This window comes from Mobula hypostoma, chromosome Y (assembly GCF_963921235.1).
Source record: "Mobula hypostoma chromosome Y, sMobHyp1.1, whole genome shotgun sequence".
Lineage (NCBI taxonomy): Eukaryota > Metazoa > Chordata > Chondrichthyes > Myliobatiformes > Myliobatidae > Mobula > Mobula hypostoma.
In genome coordinates, this window is record NC_086130.1 from 2,875,751 (window position 1) to 2,899,313 (window position 23,563).

The 23,563-nt window shown below is 41.3% G+C and overlaps 1 protein-coding gene across 1 annotated transcript in view; it reads left to right on the plus strand.

The window, feature by feature from the left end:
- The window catches only part of LOC134341089 (histone-lysine N-methyltransferase 2A-like), a 272,129-nt gene that overhangs the window by 173,752 nt on the left and 74,814 nt on the right, over positions 1–23,563 (plus strand). The window contains exons 17-22 of the mRNA XM_063038841.1: positions 182–292; positions 15,815–15,888; positions 17,530–17,726; positions 20,432–20,538; positions 21,510–21,647; positions 22,489–22,647. Coding sequence (XP_062894911.1) covers positions 182–292; positions 15,815–15,888; positions 17,530–17,726; positions 20,432–20,538; positions 21,510–21,647; positions 22,489–22,647 — 786 coding nt within the window. The remainder of the gene's footprint in view (positions 1–181; positions 293–15,814; positions 15,889–17,529; positions 17,727–20,431; positions 20,539–21,509; positions 21,648–22,488; positions 22,648–23,563) is intronic.

A 23,563-nucleotide genomic window follows, 5' to 3' on the forward strand; every position in this document is an offset into this window, starting at 1 on the left:
TTTGCCTCTCTAGAAATTAGAAATATATTTCAAGTAATTAGTAGTCCATGAGGGAAGTCTTAAGACATGCCCCACGTTTTATATTATATGGTATCATCACGGTCAAATTCCTCTATAATTAACATTAACTAGCTGTTGGCAAATACTTTAATTCTTGATTATTTGCTATTGTTATGTTCAGCTACAGTTCAGTGATGACATTGTGAAGATCATCCAAACAGCAATGAACTGTGATGGAGGGCAACCTGAAAACAAAAAAGCCAATAGCATGGTTAAGGCTTTCTTTATACGGGTAAGAAGAAAAGAGCAATTTATCTGGGCTTTAGTTATGCCTATCAGTGGAGGAGTGTATTGCAGTTTTAAAACAATAAGATACAATCATGCTGAAAACATTTCTGTCCCCAAGCAACCACCAACACACCTCAAAGATTAATCATCGCAACTTGTGTTTTTTTCTCTTGCTGAGTGATTGAATATTCCATCTTAGTCCTGATTCTCCTGGTCAGAATATTTCAGTAGTATTTTGAAATTATTCAGTTCCTGAGATCCATTTGTATACTTTTAAGTTGTAAAATTGTTTATGTTGAGATGGGCTCTTTTTATCTTTGTGTCCTGTTTCAAGGAAATGTGGAAAACCTACAGCACAATACAGCCCTTTCTGCCCACAATACTGTGCCAAACATGTACTTACTTTAGAAATTATCTAGAGTTACCCATAACCCTCTATTTTTATAAGCTCCATGTACCTATCCAGGAGTCTCTTATCGTATCTGCCTTCAAACCATTGCCGGCAGCCCATCCACACACTCACCACACTCTGCATAAAAAACTTAACCCTGACATCTCCTCCGTAACTACTTCCAAGCACCTTAAAACTATGCCCTCTTGTGCTAGCCATTTCAGCTCTGGGAAAAAGCCCCTGACTATCCACACGATCAATGCCTCTTATTATCTTGTATACCTCTAACAGGTCACCTCTTGTCCTCTGTCATTCTAGGAGAAAAGACCAAGTTCACTCAGCCTATTCTCATAAGGCATGCTCCCCAATCCAGGCAACATCCTCGTAAATCTTATTTGCACCCTTTCTATAGTTTCCACATCCTTCCTGTAGTGAGGTGATCAGAACTGAGCATAGTACTCCAAGTGGATTCTGACCAGAGACCTATATAGCTGTAACATTACCTCTCGGCTCTTAAACTCAATCCCACGGTTGATGAGAGTCAATCTGCACAGCAGCTTTGAGTGTGCTGTGGACTCAAATCCCAAGATCCTCCACTCTGCCAAGAGTCTTACCATTAATGCTGTATTCTGCCATCATATTTGACCTACCAAAGTGAACCACCTCACATTTACCTGAGTTGCCACTTCTCTGCCAGTTTTGCGATCTATTGATGTCCTGCTGAAAGCCCTCCACACTATCCACAGCACCCCCAACCTCTGTGTCATCAGCAAATTTACTAACCCATCCCTCCACTTCCTCATCCAGGTCACTTATAAAAATCTTGAAGAGTAGGGGGTCCCAGAACAGATCCCTGAGGCACACCACTGGTCACTGACCTCCATGCAGAATATGACCCATCTAGAACCACTCTTTGCCTTCTGTGGGCAAGGCAGTTCTGGAGCCAGAAAGCATTGTCCCCATGAATCCCATGCCTCCTTACTTTCTCAATAAGCCTTGTATACCTTATCAAATGCCTTGCTGAAATCCATATACACTACATCTACTGCTCTACCTTCATCAATGTGTTAGTCACATCCTCAAAAAATTCAATCAGGCCTTTGACAAAGCCATGCTGACTATTCCAAATTATATTATGCCTCTCCAAATGTTCATAAATCCTGCCCTCTCATGATCTTTTCCATCATCTTACCAACCACTGAAGTAAGACTCACTGGTCTATAATTTCCTGGGCTATCTCTACTCACTTCCTTGAATGAGAGAGCAACATTCACAACCCTCCAATCTGCTGGAACCTCTCCCATCTCCATTGATGATGCAAAGATCATTGCCAGAGGCTCAGCAATCTCCTCCCTCACCTCCCACAGTAGCCTGGGGTACATCCAATTTGATGCTTTCCAAAAGCTCCAGCACATCCTCTTTCTTATATTTATATGCTCAAGATTTTTAGTCTGCTGTGTCATCCTCACAATCTCCAAGATCCTTTTCCTTAGTGAATACTGAAGCAAAGTATTCATTAAGTACCTCTGCTATCTCCTCTGGATCTGTAAACACTTTTTCACTGTCACACTTAATTGGTCCTATTCTCTCACATCTTATCCTCTTGCTCTTCACATACTTGTAGAATGCCTTGGGGTTTTCCTTAATCCTGCTCGCCAAGGAATTCTCATGGCCCTTTCTGGCTCTCCTAATTTCATTCTTAAGCTCTTTCCTGCTAGCCTTATGAACTTCTCGATCTCTATCATAACCTAGATTTTTGAACCTTTTGTAAGCTCTTCTTCTTGACTAGATTTATTACAGCCTTTGTACACCACAGTTCCTGTACCCTACCATCCTTTCCCTGTCTCATTTACCTATGCAGAACACCAGGAAAATATCTCCTGAACATTTGCCACATGTCTTCCGTACATTTCCCTGAGAACATCTGTTCCCAATTTATGCTTCCAAATTCCTGCCTGATAGCTTCCTATTTTCCCTTGCTCCAATTAAACATTTCCCTAACTTGTCTGTTCCTATTGCTCTCCAATGCTATGGTAAAGGAGATAGAATTGTGATCACTATCTCCAAAATGCTGTCCCACTGGGAGACCTGATACCTGACCAGGTTCTTTTCCCAATAACAGATCAAGTACAGCCTCTCATCTTGTAGATTTATCTACATATTGTGTCAGGAAACCTTCCTGAACACACCTAACAAACTCCACCCCATCTAAACACTTCACTCTAGGGAGATGCCATTTGATATTTAGGAAATTAAAATCTCCCACCACAACAACCCTGTTGTTATTATACCTTTCCAGAATCTGTTTCCCTGTCTGCTCCTCGATGTCCTTGTTACTATTGGATGGTCTGTAAAAAACACCCAGTATTGACCCTTTCCTGTTCCTAACTTCCACCCATCTTAGCTCCAAGTGCTCATCCACACTCTAAGTTCATCTGCTTTGAAATGTATTGTCTTCGGCCTCTCAGAAATAAGTTCCCTTACTCATCCCACCTTCATCCATGCCTTCCCCGCTCCACCTGCCGTTCTTTGCCCCTTAAATTGGAGCTTGGAGGAAAAAATGTAATGTTCCTGAAATATAATTTTCTTTCTCAAGGCTCAAGTTTTTCTGTTAGGTTTCCATCTCTACCACTGGTTTTTAGCAATTGTATTTACTGTCAACATTTTCTTTCCTAAGGGTCTGTCCTTACCCTTCCTCTTCCTCTTATAGATGCCGATTATTAGCAAGAACCTGTGAAGATTGGTTGAGAAGCTTAGATGAGTGTAACTCAATGATGTGTCACCCTTCTGGACAAAGTAGTATGAGTGAATTTGATTGATACCTCATCAACAATATTGAACGTTGATTCTTTTCACTAAAGATCAGCAATGGCTATAGTTTGTACTATCTGAAAAAGGGTTTGCAGTTATTCACACTGCCTTCCAAGTTATATATTATATTGTCTTGGAAGTACATTGTTGTTATACTTGCATGGGTTTCGGGCTAGGTTTGTCCCACTGGGGAGCTGAGAACAGAGGGATATGGGAATACAGATCAATAATCCCTTGGTAGTTAGAGTCTTAAAGAGAGCTTTAGGTACATTGGACTTAACAAATCAACATATTGAGTTTGAAGTTGGAATGTTATATTCAGGTTGTCTGAGATAATGATGAGGCCTAATCTGGAGTATTGTGCATAGTTCTAGTCAAAGGTTTATTTATTATAAAAGTATTATAAATATGCACCTCTGACATTCATCTTCTCCAGTTACCCTGAAACAAAACATGAAAGTGGAGAAACATCAACCATCCCCTGCACAAAAAGAACAGCAAACTGGCCAGCAATCCCAAACCCCCATGTCCTTGTCCAGCAAAAGGGAAAAACGCATAGTGTAAAAACCATACATCTGAATAAGTCCAGAGTCTGTAAACGCAATAGCACAATCTGTAAACATGGTAACATCCTCCAACATCATCAGAAAAGCGGGACACCATATGAGGCAGAGATGCCTGCCCATCTGTCACAGTGAGCCATATAGCAATTGGCTGTTCACAGACTCCTCTGACTGAGATTGAAAGGCAGGCAGTTAGCACTAATCTCTCACTGGCCTTTAGCATTCACCTTGGTCTCAGTTTTCTTCAGCACTTTAATGGATTAATGGATGCTTTAACTGATGAATGGAGTTGAACATCGATTGGTTTTCCGTGTCTTAAATTTCTCCACATCGTAGCTGGCCAAGTACCTGCTTGCCTCCCGAAATTTTCTCAGGGACAGCAAAGCGATGAATCACTCAATCTCCGAACTGTAAGTGACAGGCTCTAACAGTCCTAAGATGCATTTAAGGTGAAAAACAGATGTAAAAAAGACATTTTCATGAGGTGTCCAGAAGATGTCAGCTGGCACTATCTAGACCTACAGGAAAGTTATCAATAAGATTGAAAGAGTATGGAGAAAATTTACAAGAATGTGATCAAGAATCGAGAACTTGAGTTAGAGAAAAAGGTTGAATAGGTTTTACGACTTTATTCTCAAGAGCCTAAGAGAAGGAGGGGAGATTTGATAAGGTTCACAAAGTTATGGAAGGTAGAGATAGGGTAAATGCAAGCAGCAAGAAAGATAATAGGGGTAATCCTAGGAGTTACTAGACCAGTGAAACTATCATTATTGATGGGTAAACTTGGAGAGGATTCTTAGAAATATGTTTTATGTGCATTTGGAGAAGCATTGACAATCAGGTAGGGATTGCCTTTCTAGTCCCTGCCGAACTTTTACTCTCACCTAGTCCCACTGACCAGCACTCAGCCCATAAACCTCCATTCTTTTCCTGTCCATATATCTATTCAATTTAACTTTAAACGACAACATTGAACCTGCCTCAACCACTTCTGCTGGAAGCTCGTTCCACACAGCTACCACTCTCTAGGTAAAGAAATTCCCCCTCATGTTACCCCTAAACTTTTGCCCTTTAACTCTCAACTCATGTCCTCTTGTTTGAATCTCCCCCACTCTCAATGGTAAAAACCTATCCATGTCAACTCTTTCTATCCCCCTTATAATTTTAAATACCTCTATCAAGTCCCCCCTCAACCTTCTACGTTCCAAAGAATAAAGACCCAACTTGTTCAACCTTTCTCTGTAACTTATGAGATGAAACTCAGGCAACATTTTAGTAAATCTCCTCTGTACTCTCTCAATTTTATTGACATCTTTTCTATAATTCGGTAACCAGAACTGTACACAATGCTCCAAATTTGGCCTCACCAATGCCTTATACAATTTCAACATTACATGCCAACTCCTGTACTCAATGCTCTGATTTATAAAGGCCAGCATACCAAAAACTTCCTTCCCCACCCTATCCAAGTGAGATTCCACCTTCAGGGAACTATGCACCATTATTCCTAGATCCCTCTGTTCTACTGCATTCTTCAATGCCCTACCATTTACCATGTATTTTGATTAGTCCTACCAAAATGTAGCACCTCACATTAATCTGCATGAAACTCCATCTGCCATTTTTCATCCTACTCTTCTAACTGGCCTAAATCTCTCTGCAAACTTTGAAAACCTACTTCATTATCCACAACTCCACCTAGCATCTACTAGCATCTGCATACTTACTAATCCAATTTACCACCCCATCATCCAGATCATTAATATATATATACAAACAAAATTGGACCCAGTACAGATCCCTGAGACATACTGCTAGACACCGTCCTCCAATCTGACACACAGTTATCCACCACTACTCTTTGGTGTCTCCCATCCAGCCACTGCTGAATCCATTTTACTACTTCAATAGTAATGCGTAACGTTTGAACCTTCCTAACTAACCTTCCATGTGAAACCTTGTCAAAGGCCTTATTGAAGTCCATATAGACAATATCCATCGCCTTACCATCGTCAGCTTTTGTAGTAACCTCATCAAAAAATTCAATAAGATTTGTCAAACATGACCTTCCACGCACAAGTCCATGTTCACTGTTCCTAATCAGGCCCTGTCTATTCAGATAATTATATATACCATCGCTAAGAATACTTCCCATCAATTTACCTACCACTGACGTCAAACTCACTGGCTGATAATTGCTAGGTTTACTCTTAGAACCCGTTTTAAACAATGGAACCACATGAGCAATACGCCAATCGTCCGCCACCATCCCTGTTTCTAATGACATTTGAAATATTTCTGTCAGAGCCCCTGCTATTTCCTTCCCTCAAGGTCCTAGGGAATATCTTGTCCAGACCTGGAGATTTATCCACTTTTATATTCCTTAAAAGCGCCAGTACTTCCTCTTGTTTAATCGTAATACTTTCCATAACTACCTTTCTTGTTTCCTTTTCCTTACACAATTGAATATCCTTCTCCTTAGTGAATACCGAAGGAAAAAAATTATTCAAAATCTCCATTTCTTTTGGCTCCGCACATAGCTGTCCACTCTGATTCTCTAAGGGACCAATCTTATCCCTCACTATCCTTTTGTTATTAACATAACTGTAGAAACCCTTTGGATCTTACTTGCTAAAGCTGCCTCGTATCTTCTTTTAGCTTTTCTAATTTCTTTCTTAAGATTCTTTTTACATTCTTTATATTCCTCGAGCACCTCATTAACTCCAAGCTGCCTATATTTATTGTAGATCCCACTCTTTTTGCGAACCAAAATATCCCTTGAAAACCATGGCTCTCTCAAACTTTTAACCTTTCCTTTCAACCTAACAGGAAAATAAAGATCCTGTACCCTCAAAATTTCACCTTTAAATGACCTCCATTTCTCTATTACATCCTTCCCGTAAAACAAATTGTCCTAATCCACTTTTTCTAAATCCTTTCGCATTTCCTCAAGGTTAAGCTTTCTCCAATCAAAAATCTCAACCCTGGGTCCAGTCCTATCCTTCTCCATAATTATATTGAAACTAATGGTATTGTGGTCACTGGACCCGAAGTGCTTCCCAACACATAGCGCAGTCACCTGCCCTACCTCATTCCCTAACAGGAGATCCAACACTGCCCCTTCTCTAGTTGGTTCCCCTATGTATTGCTCTAAAAAACTATCTTGCACACTTTTGACAAACTCCAAACCATCTAGCCCTTTTACAGAGTGGGCTTCCCTGTCTATGTGTGGAAAATTAAAATCTCCCACAATCACAACCTTGTGCTTACTACAAATATCTGCTATCTCCTTACAAATTTGCTCCTCCAATTCTCTGTCCCCATTAGATGGTCTATAATACACCCCTATAAGCTTCACTACACCTTTCCCATTCCTCAATTCCACCCAAATAGCCTCCCTAGACGTATCCAATAATCTATCCTGCCAGAGCTAATAGCTACAGCATCCTATTTCCAGGCATTAATCCTTGCTCTAAGCTCATCCACCTTTCTTACAATGCTCCTCGCCTTTAAGAAACTCTCCACCTCTTACTCTGTTTATCCTTAATGAAGCAAACAACTTCGTTATCTTTTTCTTCCTTCTCCCCTACATCTTCGGTCTGATTGCTCCCGATCTCTATCCCCTGCCTATCCTCCCTCACACAGTGTCTACTAGCTTTCCCTATTTGTGAACTAACCTCCTCTCTCGTAGTCTCTTCAATTTGATTCCCACCCCCCAACCATTCTAGTTTAATGTCTCCCCAGTAGCCTTCGCAAATCTCCCCATCAAGATATTGGTCCCCCTAGGACTCAAGTGTAACCCGTCCTTTTTGTACAGGTCACCCCTGCGCCAAAAGAGGTCCCAATGATCCAAAAACTTGAATCCCTGTCCCCTGCTCTAATCCCTCAGCCACGCATTTATCCTCTACCTCACTATATTCCTGTACTCACTGTTGCGTTGTACAGGCAGTAATCCCGAGATTACTACCTTTGCGGTCCTTTTTCTGAACTCCCTTCCTAACTCCCTATATTCTCCTTTCAGGACCTCTCCCCTTTTCCCACCTATGTCATTGGTACCAATATGTACCACAACCTCTGGCTCTTCTCCCTCCCACTTCAGGATATCTTGGACGCGATCAGAAACATCACGGACCCGGGCACCAGGAAGGCAAACTACCATCTGGGTCGTCGGACTGCGTCCACAGAATTGTCTATCTGACCCCCTTACTATCGAGTCCCCTATTACTACTGCCCTCCTCTTCCTTTCCTTACCCTTCTGAGCTACAGGGCTGGGCTCTGTGCTGGAGGCACGGCCACTGTCGCTTCCCCCAGGTAAGCTGTCCCCCCCAACAGTACTCAAACAGGAGTACTTATTGTCAAGGGCCACAGCCACAGGGGTACTTTCTATTACCTGATTCTTCCTATTCCCCCTCCTAACCGTGACCCACTTGTCTGCCTCCTGTGGCCCCAGTGTGACCACCTGCCTGTAACTCCTCTCTATCAACTCCTCACTCTCCCTGACAAGATGAAGATCATCGAGCTGCAGCTTCACTTCTCTAACACGGTCCCTTGGGAGCTGCATCTCGACGCACCTGGGGCAGAAGTGGATGTCCGGGAGGCTGGGAGACTCCAGGACCTCCCACATCGGCACTGAGAACAACAAGCTGTCCTCACACTCATACTTCCCCTTCTCTTCAAATAACAACAAAAAATAAATACCAAACCTACTTTGCCTCGCCTGTTTCTTCACTGTGCTCCCGGCTCACTCCGCAGCCTGCAAACAACGCTGCCCACTGTATAAGGTTGTGTTCCTTTTAAATCTTCCACGCTTTACTCCTGACATCACACACCTGCACAGTCCCGCCGCTCTGAACTCCGATGAAAATAACTGAAAATTTGAAAATGGCCTCTGCCGCACTCCTGCTCCAATTCTCAGCCTTCCTTGTCTGAATTAAACCTGAATCAGGATTTCTGACCTTTTAACTCTACTGCACTTCACTGCCTGGGCAGTCCCGCCTCTCTGAACTCCGATGAAAAAAAACAAAAAAATTCAAAATGGCTTCCGCCACACTCCCGCTCCGATTCTCAGGACTTCCTTCTCCGAATATACTTCCATTGCCCATCAGGAAGGTCTCAAAGCTCTCTGCTTCTTTATGGATTCCAGACCTAACCAATGCCCTCTACCACCACTCTGCTCTGTCTAGCGGAATTAGTCCTTACTCTTAATAATTTCTCCTTCGTCTCCTCCCACTTCCTCCAAACTAAAGGTGTAGCCATGGGCACCTGTATGGGTCCTAGCTATGCCTGCCCGTTTGTTGGCTTTGTGGAACAATCTATGTTCCAAACCTATTCTGGTATCTGTCCCCCACTTTTCCTTCGCTACATCGACGACTGCATTAGCGCTGCTTCCTGCACGCATACTGAGCTCGTTGACTTCATTAACTTAGCCTCGAACTTTCACCCTGCCCTCAATTTTACAGCTCCCTCCCCCTTCTAGATCTTTCTGTCTCTATCTCTGGAGACAGCTTATCTACTGATGTCTACTATAAGCCTTCTGACTCTCACAGCTATCTGGACTATTCCTCTTCTCACCCTGCCTCTTGCAAAAATGCCATCCCCTTCTCACAATTCCTCCGTCTCCACGGCATCTGCTCTCAGGATGAGGCTTTTCATTCCAAGACGAGGGAGATGTCTTCATTTTTTAAAGAAAGGGGCTTCCCTTCCTCCACGATCAACTCTGCTCTCAAATGCATCTCCCCTATTTCATGCATATCTGCTCTCACTCCATCCTCCCGCCACCCCACTAGGAATAGGGTTCCCCTTGTCCTCACCTACCACCCCACCAGCCTCCGGATTTAACATATAATTCTCCATAACTTCCCCCACCTCCAGCGGGATCCCACCACTAAGCACATCTTTCCCTCTCCCCCTCTCTCTGCTTTCCACAGGGATCGCTCCCTACGTGACTCCCTTGTCCATTTGTACCCCCCATCCCTCCCCACCCATCTCCCTTCTGGCACTAATCGTTGTAAGCGGAACAAGTGCTACACATGCCCTTACACTTCCTCCCTCACTACCATTCAGGGCCCCAGACAGTCCTTTCAGGTGAGGTATCACTTCACCTGTGAGTCGGCTGGGGTAATATACTGCGTCCGGTGCTCCTGATGTGGCCTTTTATATATTGGCGAGACCCGACGTAGACTGGGAGATCGTTTCGCTGAACACCTATGCTCTGTCCGCCAGAGAAAGCAGGATCTCCCAGTGGCCACACATTTTAATTCCACATCCCATTCCCATTCTGACATGTCTATCCACGGCCTCCTCTACTGTTAAGATGAAGCCACACTCAGGTTGTAGGAACAACACCTTATATTCCATCTGGGTAGCCTCCAACCTGATGGCATGAATATTGACTTCTCTAACTTCCGCTAGTGACCCACTTCCCCCCGTACCCCATCCGTTATTTATTTTTATACACAGATTCTTTCTCTCTCTCTCCTTTTTCTCCCTCTGTCCCTCTGACTATACCCCTTGCCCATCCTCCGGTTACCCCCCCCTGTCTTTCTTCCCGGACCTCCTGTCCCATGATCCTCTCGTATCCCCTTTTGCCTATCACCTGTCCAGCTCTTGGCTCCATCCCTCCCCCTCCTGTCTTCTCCTATCGTTTTGGATCTCCCCCTCCCCCCCCACTTTCAAATCTCTTACTAGCTCTTCCTTCAGTTAGTCCTAACGAAGGGTCTCGGCCCGAAACGTCGACTGTACCTCTTCCTAGAGATGCTGCCTGGCCTGCTGCGTTCACCAGCAACTTTTATGTGTGTTTGCTTGAATTTCCAGCGTCTGCAGAATTCCTTGTGTTAGGGATTGTTAGCATGGCTTTGCAAGATATAGGCTGTGTTTCAAGAGTGTGATTGACTTCAAGGAAGTGAGAAAACAAATTGATGAAAGTAGAATGGTGTATATGGTGTTAGTGGACTTCAGTAAGACGTTTGACAAGGGTCCCTGTGGTAGGCTCATTCGGAAAGTCAGGAAGCATGGAATCTAGGGAAACTGGGCTGCATGGAATCATAATTGGCTTACCCACAAAAGACAGAGTGTGGCGTTAGTTGGAGTATATTCTGCTTGGAGTCTGGTGATCAGTGGTGTTCTCCAGTTATCTGTTCTGGGACCCCTGCTCTTTGTGATTTTTATAAATGATTTGGATGAAGAGCTGAGGGATGGGTTAGTAAGTTTGCAAGTAACACAATCGTCATTGCAGTTATGGATAGTGTAGAAGACTGTGGTAAGTTACTCTAGGCTATTGACAGGATACAGAGCTGAGTTGAGTAGTGGCAGAAAGAGTGCAATCTGAAAAATGTGAAGTGAAACGCTTTGAAACATTGAAGTTGAAGTCAAAATACAGGGTTAATGACAAGATTTTAGCGGTGTAGAGGAGCAAAGGGTATTGGGGTCCATGTCCATATATTGCTCAGATTGCTGTAGAAGTTGATAGAGTTGTTAATAAGTCAGATTCTGTGGTGGCTTTCATTAGTCAAGAAATGCAAGTTAATAATACAGCTCCATACACTATAAAACTTTATTTAGATCACATTTGGATTTTTGTATTTAGTTCAGGTCATCTCATTATAGAACTGTGGCAGCTTTAGAGAGGGTGCAGAGATTTATCAGGATGCTACCTGAATCAGAAAATATGTTTAATGAGGATAAGTTGAGAAAACTAGGATCATTTCTTTGGAAGATGGAGAAAGAGAGGTGACATGATAGAGGTGTTTACCTTGATAAGAGGCATAGATAGATGGACAGCCGGTGCCTTTTCTCAGAGAGGACATGGCTAAAACAAGGGGTATAAATTGAAGAATAAATTTGTTTGGAAGTAAATCATTTGACACAAAAGTAATGTTATCAAAGAAGGTAGCAAAAATATTGTCCTGACTTTTTCCTTTTCAGATACAGATGTGTTTATTTCCAGAATTTTATACACTTTTTGTTAAATTTATTGTTCAAAGTTTGAAACCTACATGCTCATTTTACCAGTTTTTTGTTAAGTTTTATTAAACATACTGTTGCAGTTTGTGGGAAGTCAGGGCGAGCACAATTGTCCCTGATGACTTCACCTGTGAAAGGTGCATCCAGCTGCAGCTCCTGACAAACTGAGTTAGGGAACTGGAGCTGGAGCTGGTTGAACTTCAGATCATTCGTGAAGCAGAGGCAGAAACAGACAGGAGTTTCAGGGAGATAGTCGCCTCTTAAAGTCAGGAGACAGGTCGCTGGGTGACTGTCAGGAGAGGGAATAGACAGAATTAGCAGAGCACCCCTGTGGCCGTTCCCATCAATAATAAATATATCTAAGAGTCTCTGTGGGAGAGATCGAGAATCCCGGGTGGTATGTTGCCTCCCTGGTGCCAGGGTCCGCGATATCTCGGATCGAGTTCTCAGTATTCTCAAGAGGGAGGGTAAGCAGCCAGATGTCGTGGTCCATGTAGGGACCAATGACGTAGTAGGAAGAAGGAGGATGTCCTGCAAAGAGAGTTTAGGGAGTTAGGTGCAAAGTTGAAGGACAGGACCTCCAGGGTTGCAATCTCAGGATTGCTACCCATGCCACGTGCTGTTGAGGCTAGAAATAGGAAGATAATGCAGTTAAATACATCTATTTCAATGCTAGGAGTATTGTAGGTAAGGCAGATGAGCTCAGGGTGTGGATTAGCACGTGGGATTACAACATTGTTGCTATTAGTGAGACTTGGTTGCAGGACGGGCAGGACTGGCAGCTTAATGTTCCGGGGTTCCGTTGTTTCAGATGTGACAGAGGGGGAGGGATGAAAGGAGGAGGAGTGGCATTGCTAGTCAAGGAAAATAACACAGCTGTGCATAGACAGGACAGCCTGGAGGTCACATGGGTGGAGCTGAGGAACAGAAAAGGTGTGACCACACTAAAAGGGTTGTATTATAGACCGCCCAATAGTCAGAGAGAATTGGAGGAGCAAATCTATAGAGAGATAGCAGATCAATGTAAGAAACAGAAAGTTGTAATAGTAGGGGATTTTAACTTCCCACATATTGACTGGGACTCCCACACTGTGAAAGGGTTGGATGGTTTGGAGTTTGTCAGATGTGCTCAGGAAAGTTTTCTAAATCGATATATAGAGGTACCAACGAGAGAGAATGCAACACTTGATCTCCTATTAGGGAACCAGACAGATCAGGTGTGAGAAGTATGTGTTGATGAACATTTTGGGTCCAGTGACTATAATGTCATTAGTTTCAAGTTAATTATGGATAAAGATAGATCTGGTCCTTGAGTTGAGGTTCTAAATTGGAGAAAGGCCAATTTTGTGGAGATGAGAAAGGATCTGGGAAGAGTGGATTGGGATAAGTTGTTTTTTGGCAAGGATGTGTTCAGTAAGTGGAAGGCCTTCAGAGGCGAAATTCTGAGAGTGCAGAATTTGTATGTTCCTGATAGGATTAAAGGCAAAGTTAACAGGCGTAGGGAACCTTAGTTTTCAAGGGATATAGGTGATCTGGTTAAGAAAAAGAGAAATGTGTATAGCAGGTATAGGCAACCAGGAAGAAATGAGGTACTTGAAGAATATAGAAAGTACTAAAGAAGGAAATCTGGAAGGCAGAAAGAAGACATGAGATTGCTACGGCAGATAATTTGAAGGTAAACCGGAAGGGTTTCTACAAATATATTAAGAGTAAAAGGATGGTAAGGGACAAAATTGGTCCCGTAGAAGATCAGAGTGATCGTCTATGTGTGGAGCCTCAGGAGATGGGGTGATCTTAAACAGTTTTTTTTTTCTCAGTATTTACTCAGGAAACTAGCAGAGTGTATATGGAAGGAAGGGAAACAAGCAGTAGTGTCATGGAACATATAGAGATTAAAGAGGAGGAGGTGCTTGCTGCCTTACAGTGAATAAAGGTAGATAAATCCCCCGGGCTTGACAGGATATTTCCTAAGACATTGAGAGAGACTAGTGTAGAAATTGCAGGGGCCCTGGCAGAAATATTTAAAATGTCCTTAGCCACCGGTGCGGTGCCAGAGGACTAGAGGGTGGCTCATGTTGTTCCGTTGTTCAAAAAAGGCTCTAAAAGTAAACCAGGCAATTACAGACCAGTGAGCCTAACATCAGTAGTAGGTAAATTATTGGAAAGGTGTTCTGAGAGATCAGATATACGAGTATTTGGACAACCAAGGGCTGATTAAGCATAGTCAGCACGGCTTTGTGCGTGGTAGATCGTGTTTAACAAATCTTGTAGGTTACAAAGAAAGTAGATGAGAAAAAGGCTGTGGATGTTGTCTACATGCTCTTTAATAAGGCCTTTGACAAGGTCCCACATGGGAGGTTAGTTCAGAAGCTTCAGACACTAGGTATCCATGGAGAGGTTGTAAAATGGATTCGAAATTGGCTGTTTAGGAGAAGAAGTGGGTAATTGCTTCTCAGGCTGGAGGCCTGTGACTAGTGGTGTGCCTCAGGGATCTGTGCTGGAACCATTGTTGTTTGTTGTCTTTATAAATGATCTAGATGAAAATGTGGAAAATTGGATCGGCAAATTTCTGATGACACTAAGATTGGAGGCACTGTGGACAGCAAGGAAGGCTTTCAAAGCTTGCAGAGGGATCTGGCCCAGTTGGAAAAATGGGCTAGAAAATAGCAGATGGAATTTAATGCAGACAAGTGTGAGGTGTTGCATTTTGGAAGGACAAATCAAGGTAGGACATACATAGTAAATGATAGGGCACTGGGGAGTGTGGAGGAACAAAGGGATCTGGGGGTTTAAATACATAATACCCGGAAAGTGGCATCACAGGTAGACAGGGTTGTAAAGAAGGCTTTTGGCATCCTGGCATTCATAAATCAAAGTATTGAGTATAGGAATTGGGATGTTATGGCGAAGTTGTATAAGACATTGGTGAGGCCAAATTTAGAATGTTGTGTACAGTTCTGGTCTCCTAACTATAGGAAGGATATCAGTAAGATTGAAACTGTGCAGAGAAGATTTACTAGGATGTAGCCAGGTCTTCAGGAGTTGAGTTACAGGGAAAGATTGAACAGGTTAGGACTTTATTCCTTGGAGTGTAGAAGAATGAGGGGAGATTTGATGGAGGTTTACAAAATTATGAGGGGTATAGACAGAGTAAATGCGAGTAGGCGCTTTCCACTTAGATTAGGAGAGATAAATACGAGAGGATATGGCTTTAGGGGTGAAAGGGGAAAAATTTAGGGGGAACTTTTTCACTCAGAGAATGGTGGGAGTGTGGAACGAGCTGCCATTTGACGTGGTAAATTTGGGCTCTCTCTTAAGTTTTAAGAATAAATTAGATAGATACATGGATGGGAGAGGTCTGGAGGGTTATGGATGCTGCGAGTCATTGGGACTAGCAGAATAAAGTTTCAGCACAGACTCGAAGGGCCGGATAGCCTGTTTTGGTCAAGTCAAAGCTTAAGGATAGAAGCCTTTTACAACTGACACCAGTCTCCTCAATCCCAGTGATTTATGTATTTCAGACTACAAAGTGCTTGAAAAGAAGTGACTTAAAAACTAATTATGTGAATTTTTTTCACAAACATTAACCTAACCAGCTAAGTATTTTGCAGCAATTTTTGCTTTTGCTCAGTTTCAGTGAAGAAGCTCTTTGCCTGGTCTGTTAAGAACCTATCAGCTAGTCAAATTTGACACAGGTGTGATAATTGAAAAAATAATTTCACAAATCTGATGTTGTGTATTTAATTGAATACTTGGAGAGTCTTTAATCTAAAATTACTTATGTTCCCTTCTTATGTAGCAAATGGAACGATTCTTCCCTTGGTTTAGTGTGAAGGAGTCCAAGTTCTGGGAGCCTAATAAGATCACCCTAAAGTGAGTACTATTGGCTTTAGCGTATGAAAAGAAAGTAATATGTTTCTGGTTTTATGTGAGTTGAGGACAGAACCTGTGAAACTGTACTGTCACTGAAGTGTCGATGTTTTATTATGATGCTATTGTTCACAATGTGGGCCAGCAAGAATGTATACGAGAATTTAAATTTTGATTATTTTGAGCTTCCATTACCACCCCTCATTTTTGCTTCCCCTGCTTAGAGATGCAAACAGAAGTGCTTTAATTTGACAGCTATGTGGATCTGAATCAAAAAAAAAGTTCAAGATATGGCGGATGTAATGGGAAAAGATATTCATGGGCACAGATAAATTGGATTGCATCATCTATTTCTGAGTTGTATTGTACTTAAAATTAGGAATTAATTTATATTTACCAAATAATCTGTTGAAATGGCATTTCAGAGGAACACAAAAATGGCAGCAGGATCAGTGGCAGTACAACTGGCTCTTTTGTTTAGCAAGCAGTAATGAGTGCAATTCCAAGGTGAATGTTCCCTCTCTAGTGCCAGAGACAGGGGTGTGTCGGAGTAGATATAATGCATTTTGAAAGGGAAAGGTGAACAGCCAGAAATCATTGTACATATTGATGTTAACAACCTGGGCAGGAAGAGGATTCAATACCTGTAAAAGAAATTTAAGGAGTTAGGCTATAAATTGCAAAGAAGGATCTACAGGATTGAAATCTTGGGATTTAACTTGGTGCCACCTGCTAGCAAGATGAAAATGGGAAGATAATGCAGTTTAATGAATGGTTGAAAGACTTGTATAGGAGGGAGGGCTTTGGAACAGTACATAGAAGTAGGAAAGAACTTCATTCAACAATTAGGAGCATTAAAACTAAAGTCATTAGCAAGTAAGATTTAGGACAATCCCAAAGCATTTATTAATCAGAGCATTAAGTGTAGGAGTTGGTATGTAATTGTGAAATTGTATAAGGCATTGATACGGCCCAATTTGGAGTATTGTGTACAGTTCTGGTCACCGAATTGTGGGAAATATGTCAATAAAATTGAGGGAGTACAGAGGAGGTTTACTAAAATGTTGCCTGGGTTTCATCACCTAAGTTACAGAGAAGGGTTGAACAGGTTAGGTCTCTATTCTTTGGAGCATAGAAGGTTGAGAGGGGACTTGATAGAGGTGTTTAAAATTATGAGGGGGATTGATAGAGTTGACGTGGATAGGCTTTTTCCATTGAGAGTGGGGAAGATTCAGACAAGAGGACATGAGTTGAGAGTTAAAGGGCAAAAGTTTAGGGGTAACATGAGGGGGAACTTCTTTACTCAGAGAGTGGTAGCTGTGTGGAATGAGCTTACAGCAGAAGTGGTTGAGGCGGATTCGATGTTGTCGTTTAAAGTTATATTGGATAGATATATGGACAGGAAAGGAATGGAGGGTTATGGACCGAGTGCAGGTCGGTGGGACTAGGAGGGAGTAAGAGGCACAGACTAGAAGGGCCGAGATGGCCTGTTACTGTGCTGTAATTGTTATATGGTTATATTTTTATATGTACATTAAAAGTAAAAGGGTGGGCCATTGACCTAGTCAAAATGATTAAACTGTTCTTGAGTTTAGTACAACAAATTTTTTAAATTAACATTTGTCAAAATGGAATATATTTCAGTAGCGGAATGCTTCCCAATGCTGTGCTGCCACCATCATCTGATCACAATTATGCCCAGTGGCAAGAGAGGGATGACAGCACATATACTGAACAACCAGCACTTACTAAGAAGATTATACCTGCACCACAGCCAAAAGGACCAGGAGATCCAGACTCACCAGTGCCTGTGCCTCCACCACTGCTTGCAATAACAGCTGGTATGACCAGAATATTAAAACCATTTTGTCTTCAAGTGAATTTAAGTATATCGGCTGTCTTGAGAATTAGACAAACTTTGATTGTTTTATTTGAAATGTCAGCTTCTGAGACACACCTGATTAAAATATATAAAATGTCAGTCTCTTTCCAAGGATAGAAATGTCAGATACAAAAGGAGAGAGATGAAAAGTTTGAAGAATCTTTACAAGACATTTTTTTACACATAGAGTAATTGGTACCTGGAATACGTTTCCAGTAAGTGGTAAAAGCAGATATGATAGCAATATTTAAGAGACACTTAGTCAGAAAATAAAAGGATATGAAGCATATACTGGCAGATGGATTAGTTAGATTGGCATAATGATTGGTGCAGACCTGGTGGGCTGCGTGATCTGTTCCTTGATTGCACAGTACTATGAAATGAATCTAGGCAAATGGCCAAGGGCTCAGAAAATTCAGCACAGATGAATAGTTCCATGAATTGGCACATTGGTATTGTAATTCCCGTGTGTGTGAAAAATCCATAGATATAGCATCATCAATAGTTGCCTTTGTTTTTTTCAGCGTTTTTAGAAATAAAGTTTTTTCTCCATCCATAAGTCCTCCAATTTATAAAGTTGACTTCTGGAACAAGTAAGCTTTAAACTCTTTATTGTCTGTTAGCCACATGCCAGATGAGAGTATTTTCTTTGAAGAATCCAATAGAAAATAGGTGCAGGAGTAGGCCATTCAGCCCTTCGAGCCAGCACCACCATTCACTGTGATCATAGAAACATATAGAAACATAGAAAATAGGTGCAGGAGTAGGCCATTCGGCCCTTCGAGCCTGCACCGCCATTTATTATGATCATGGCTGATCATCCAACTCAGAACCCAGCCTTCCCTCCATACCCCCTGACCCCTGTAGCCACAAGGGCCATATCTAACTTCCTTTTAAACATAGCTAATGAACTGGCCTCAACAGTTTGCTGTGGCAGAGAATTCCACAGATTCACCACTCTCTGTGTGAAGAAGTTTTTCCTAACCTCGGTCCTAAAAGGCTTCCCCTCTATCCTCAAACTGTGACCCCTCGTTCTAGACCTCCCCAACATCGGGAACAATCTTCCTGCATCTAGCCTGTCCAATCCACAATCAGTACTCTTTTCCTGCCTTCTCCCCATATCCCTTGACCCTGCTATCTTTAAGAGCTCTACCTAACTCTTTCTTGAAAGAATCCAGAGAATTGGCCTCCACTGCCTCCTGAGGCAGAGCATTCCATAGATCCACAGCTCTCTGGGTGAAAAAGTTTTTCCTTAACTCCTTTCTAAATGGCCTACCCCTTATTCTTAAACTGTGGTCTCTGGTTCTGGACTCATCCATCAGCGGGAACATGTTTCCTGCCTCTAGCGTGTCCAATCCCTTAATAATCTTATATGTTTCAATCAGACCCCCTCTCATCCTTCTAAATTCCAGTGTATACAAGCCCAGTGGCTCCAATCTTTCAAAACATGACATTCCCGCCATCCTGAGAATTAACCTAGTGAACCTACGCTGCTCTCCCTCAATAGCTAGAATGTCCTTCCTCAAATTTGGAGACCAAAACTGTACACAGTACTCCGGGTGTGGTCTCACCCTGTACACCTGCAGAAGGACCTCTTTGCTCCTATACTCAATTCCCCTTGTTATGAAGGCCAGTATGCCATTTGCTTTCTTCACTGCCTGCTGTACTTGCATGCTTACTTTCAGTGACTGATGTACAAGGACACCTAGATCTCATCGTACTTCCCCTTTTCCTAACTTGACACCATTCAGATAGTATTCTGCCTTCCTGTTCTTGCCACCAGAGTGGATAACGTCACATTTATCCACATTAAACTGCATCTGCCCACTCACCCAACCTGTCCAAGTCACTCTGCATTCTCATTCTCATAACATCCTCTTCACATTTCACAGAAAAGCCACATAGAAACAATTGGACCAGATCCATAGATGCCTATCATTCCTGCATTTTGTAGATAGAATTGTTTGCCCTTAGGGTCATGTCTAGGTTATGAATATCCAAATAATGGAAGATCAACAAAGTTGATTTGCTCTGTTCTGTTGGGTGGGAATAGAGTATTTCTACATATTTTCTCTCACTTCAGTCACAACAACGAGCAGAGCTGGGAGTTCTGAGCAAGTTCATGGCCTAGTGAGTCAGTGAAGCTAGCTGGCAGCTGCTCTTTCTACACCCATCAAAGTTGCTGGTGAACGCAGCAGGCCAGGCAGCATCTCTAGGAAGAGGTACAGTCGACGTTTCAGGCCAAGACCCTTCATCAGGACTCCTTCCACACACTCACTTACTTTCCCAGCATACATCTTTGATCCTTTCTTGTATGTTGTTTTTGTTCATTACAAATTGGAGAACTGTTCAGTTTAGAATAGTTATCAGGAGTAGAATCCAGAAGCCTGTATTCATTTAACTGGACTTATCGAGATCCCTGCAGGGTTGCTTATGTTAAAACATCAGTTTCCTACTTAATCTAACATATTTCTAGGTATCTCCAGGCAAATATGAGTTGTGAGTAATTGTTTTCAAAATACAACTACATTTTGATCAGTTAGTTTAAAACTAGCTACTACCACATGGAAGTTTTGGAATGTTTAAAAAGGAGCATTTGTGATTGATAATTACAGTACTAATCAAGTGAAATACGGAATAACTTGAGTTTGTTTTCTTTGTAAGATTCAGAAAGAAATCAAGAGGAGAGCCCCGATATTGATCCACCTCCAGATATTGAAGACAACAGGCAGTGTGCACTTTGCCTAAAGTATGGAGATGACAACAAAAATGTGAGTATCTTAGCTAATTTAAAATCTCTAAAATATGATTGCTGAAATCCTAAATCTCATTTTTTTGTACATTAAATATATTCTGCCAAGTAAAGGGTAAATATTGCTTTGATTGAATTATGATAGTTTACTTGCAACTTGTTTTGTAAACTTAGAGGTTTTTTTGGGTTTAAAGTGTTACCTTTAAATGTCTGGACCCCAAAATAATTCCATAGATGTGCAATTGAAAATCAGAAATGAATTTCATGAATTTAATCAAATGTTGTTTGTCACAGATGCTTACTTCAAAGAACCAGTTGACAGTTCTTAAGATATAGCTTTCATTGCCATATTGACTTTTGAAAATAAGTGTACAGAGAAAGCCCACAAAGATAAAGACCTTTCTGTAAAAGAGATTTATTGCCATGTTGAACCTGTGTTACTAAATTCTACTTTCTTTAACATTAATGAACTGCATGCACCACAAGATACAGTATCAACAGCAACACTGCTGTAGTCTATATCAGCATGAAATGTACCTCCTTTTCTCTATGTCCTAATTTGACTTACATTGTAACCTTGTTTTAACCGGTATTTTCTTATTTAGCATCACTATAGAACTGCAACAATGTCAGGACAACTAGCAAGTTCAAGCAAATGTGACCTTGCCCAAATTAGCCACATTGAGAACAAATATGATAGAGACATAAGTGGTTGATCAAAACTAGTTACTGTCCTTAAAGTTATTGACAAATTAAAAAGTAAACTGTTAGTGGATTTTAGTTCTTACTGCATTTGGAAAGTTGTTAAGGAGATAGAACTGAGGATTTTCATTTTTTTTACAGATTCACTAAAGATGACGGAGAAAAATGTACTTTATTTGAATTATCTCAAAAGATATTGTCAACTTACACAATAACTAACCATTGGAACATAGAGTTTCCAATTGTGCCTATCTTGAATCCAAATATTCATATAACTAAATCTTTTAGGATGCTGGACGTCTTCTGTATATCGGCCAGAATGAATGGACACACATAAACTGTGCCTTGTGGTCAGCAGAAGTTTTTGAGGATGATGATGGCTCATTGAAGAATGTCCATATGGCTGTTATCAGAGGCAAACAACTGGTGAGCTCCAATAGTAACAAAGGAATTTCCTAACCCAGTATAAAGTAAAGGTGAAGAATTTCCATGTTCTTCCACTGATCTGTAGAGAGAGCTGCTCTGATGATTAAACAGCACGTTACTGACTGAATAAGATTCATTTCATTGTTAATTATATTCTTTATATTTTCACCAGATATTATATTCATTAATTGTGTTTTAAAATGTTTATTACAGTAATTTTCTATATCTATATTTTTCACATTCTGCTGGGATTGATTTTTTGATTAGTCATATCATGATGATGGAAATATGAAAGGAGTTAGTAAATAGAAGTTTCAAATGAATGAACATAGAAACATAGAAAATAGGTGCAGGAGTAGGCCCTTCGGCCCTTGGAGCCTGCATCGCCATTCAATATGATCATGGCTGATCATGCAACTCAGAATCCTGTACCAGCCTTCCCTCCATACCCCCTGATCCCTTTAGCCACAAGGGCCATATCTAACTCCCTCTTAAATATAGCAAATGAACTGGCCTCAACTGTTTCCTGTGGCAAAGAATTCACCACTCTCTGTGTGAAGAACAATGAAACACAAATCTAAGAACAGAAAATACTGGAACTATTCATCAGTTTCTTGGAAACTAATCATTTTCTATATGGAACAATGCAGATAAGTTGAGCATTCTGGAACAAAAAAAGGCGTTAATAGATAGCATTGAAAACTTGAGTGGGAACAAATTCTAAGCAACAGCAATTATATTGGTGGTAATTTGACAACGTTGTTATAAAGTCAAGCAATATGACAGATGACTGTCCAAAGCAATTCCATTTATTAGACAATAGAAATTTATCCTTTTTCAGCGCTGCGAATGTTGCCAGAAAGCTGGAGCTACTGTTGGCTGCTGCCTTTCATCTTGTCAGAGCAACTATCACTTCATGTGTGCTCGAGCAAAGAACTGTGTGTTCCTGGATGACAAGAAAGTATACTGTCAGCTGCATAAAGATCTGGTCAAGGGAGAGGTAGGTTCAAGGTATATGAGCAAGTTACCTCAATAATTCTGTCTGTCCTTTGAAGCACATGCTAGTATTATAAGCCCTAATGAATAGTATATTATTGTAGAGGATAAACTGGTTGACATTAAATTTGGGCTGTATTCATCCAACTGTGTTTATCTATTTCTTCAACTTTGCCACCTACTTCCACCTTTCCTTTAAATTCACTCAGTCCATTTCTGGCATCTCCCTCCCCTTTCTTGATCTCTCTGTCTCCATCTGGAGACAAACTGTCAACCAACACCTTTTTTAAAACTACTGATTTCCATGACTATCTTGACGGTATCTCTTCCCACCCTGTCTTTTGTAAAAATGCTGTTCCCTTTTCTCAGTTTTTTCATCTCTGCCACATCTGTTCCCAGGATGCAGTTTTCCTTTCCAGAACATTAGAGATCAAAGATCATGGTTTCCCTTCCTGCATCAGTGATTCTATCCTTAGCCGTGTTTCTTCCATTTCCAGAACATCTGTACTCACTCCATCTTCATGCCGTCTTCCCATTCCCATTCCGATATGTTGGTCTGTAGCACCATGTTGTGCCCCAATGAGGCCACTGTCTGGGTGAAGGAGCAAGAATAGGCGTGTAATATATTCAGCATATATGATGGTTTTTGGGACTTAACAATATAAGAGATTATTTCTAAATGGTGTGAAAATTTGTAAGTTCAGAAGTAGTACATGAATTATTGCTATTTAAAACAATCTAATATAGAAGCTGGCATTCCATTAATTTCTCCACATTTACCCTCATTATTTTCTCCTTGACATCCATCTGGTTTCTAACCTTATGTTGAATCTAAATGATTTAACTATAGTTTTCTTGCATTATGAGTATTTTATCATCATCATTTAAAGTGAGGTTTGAAAGAAATTTAATTATTCAAT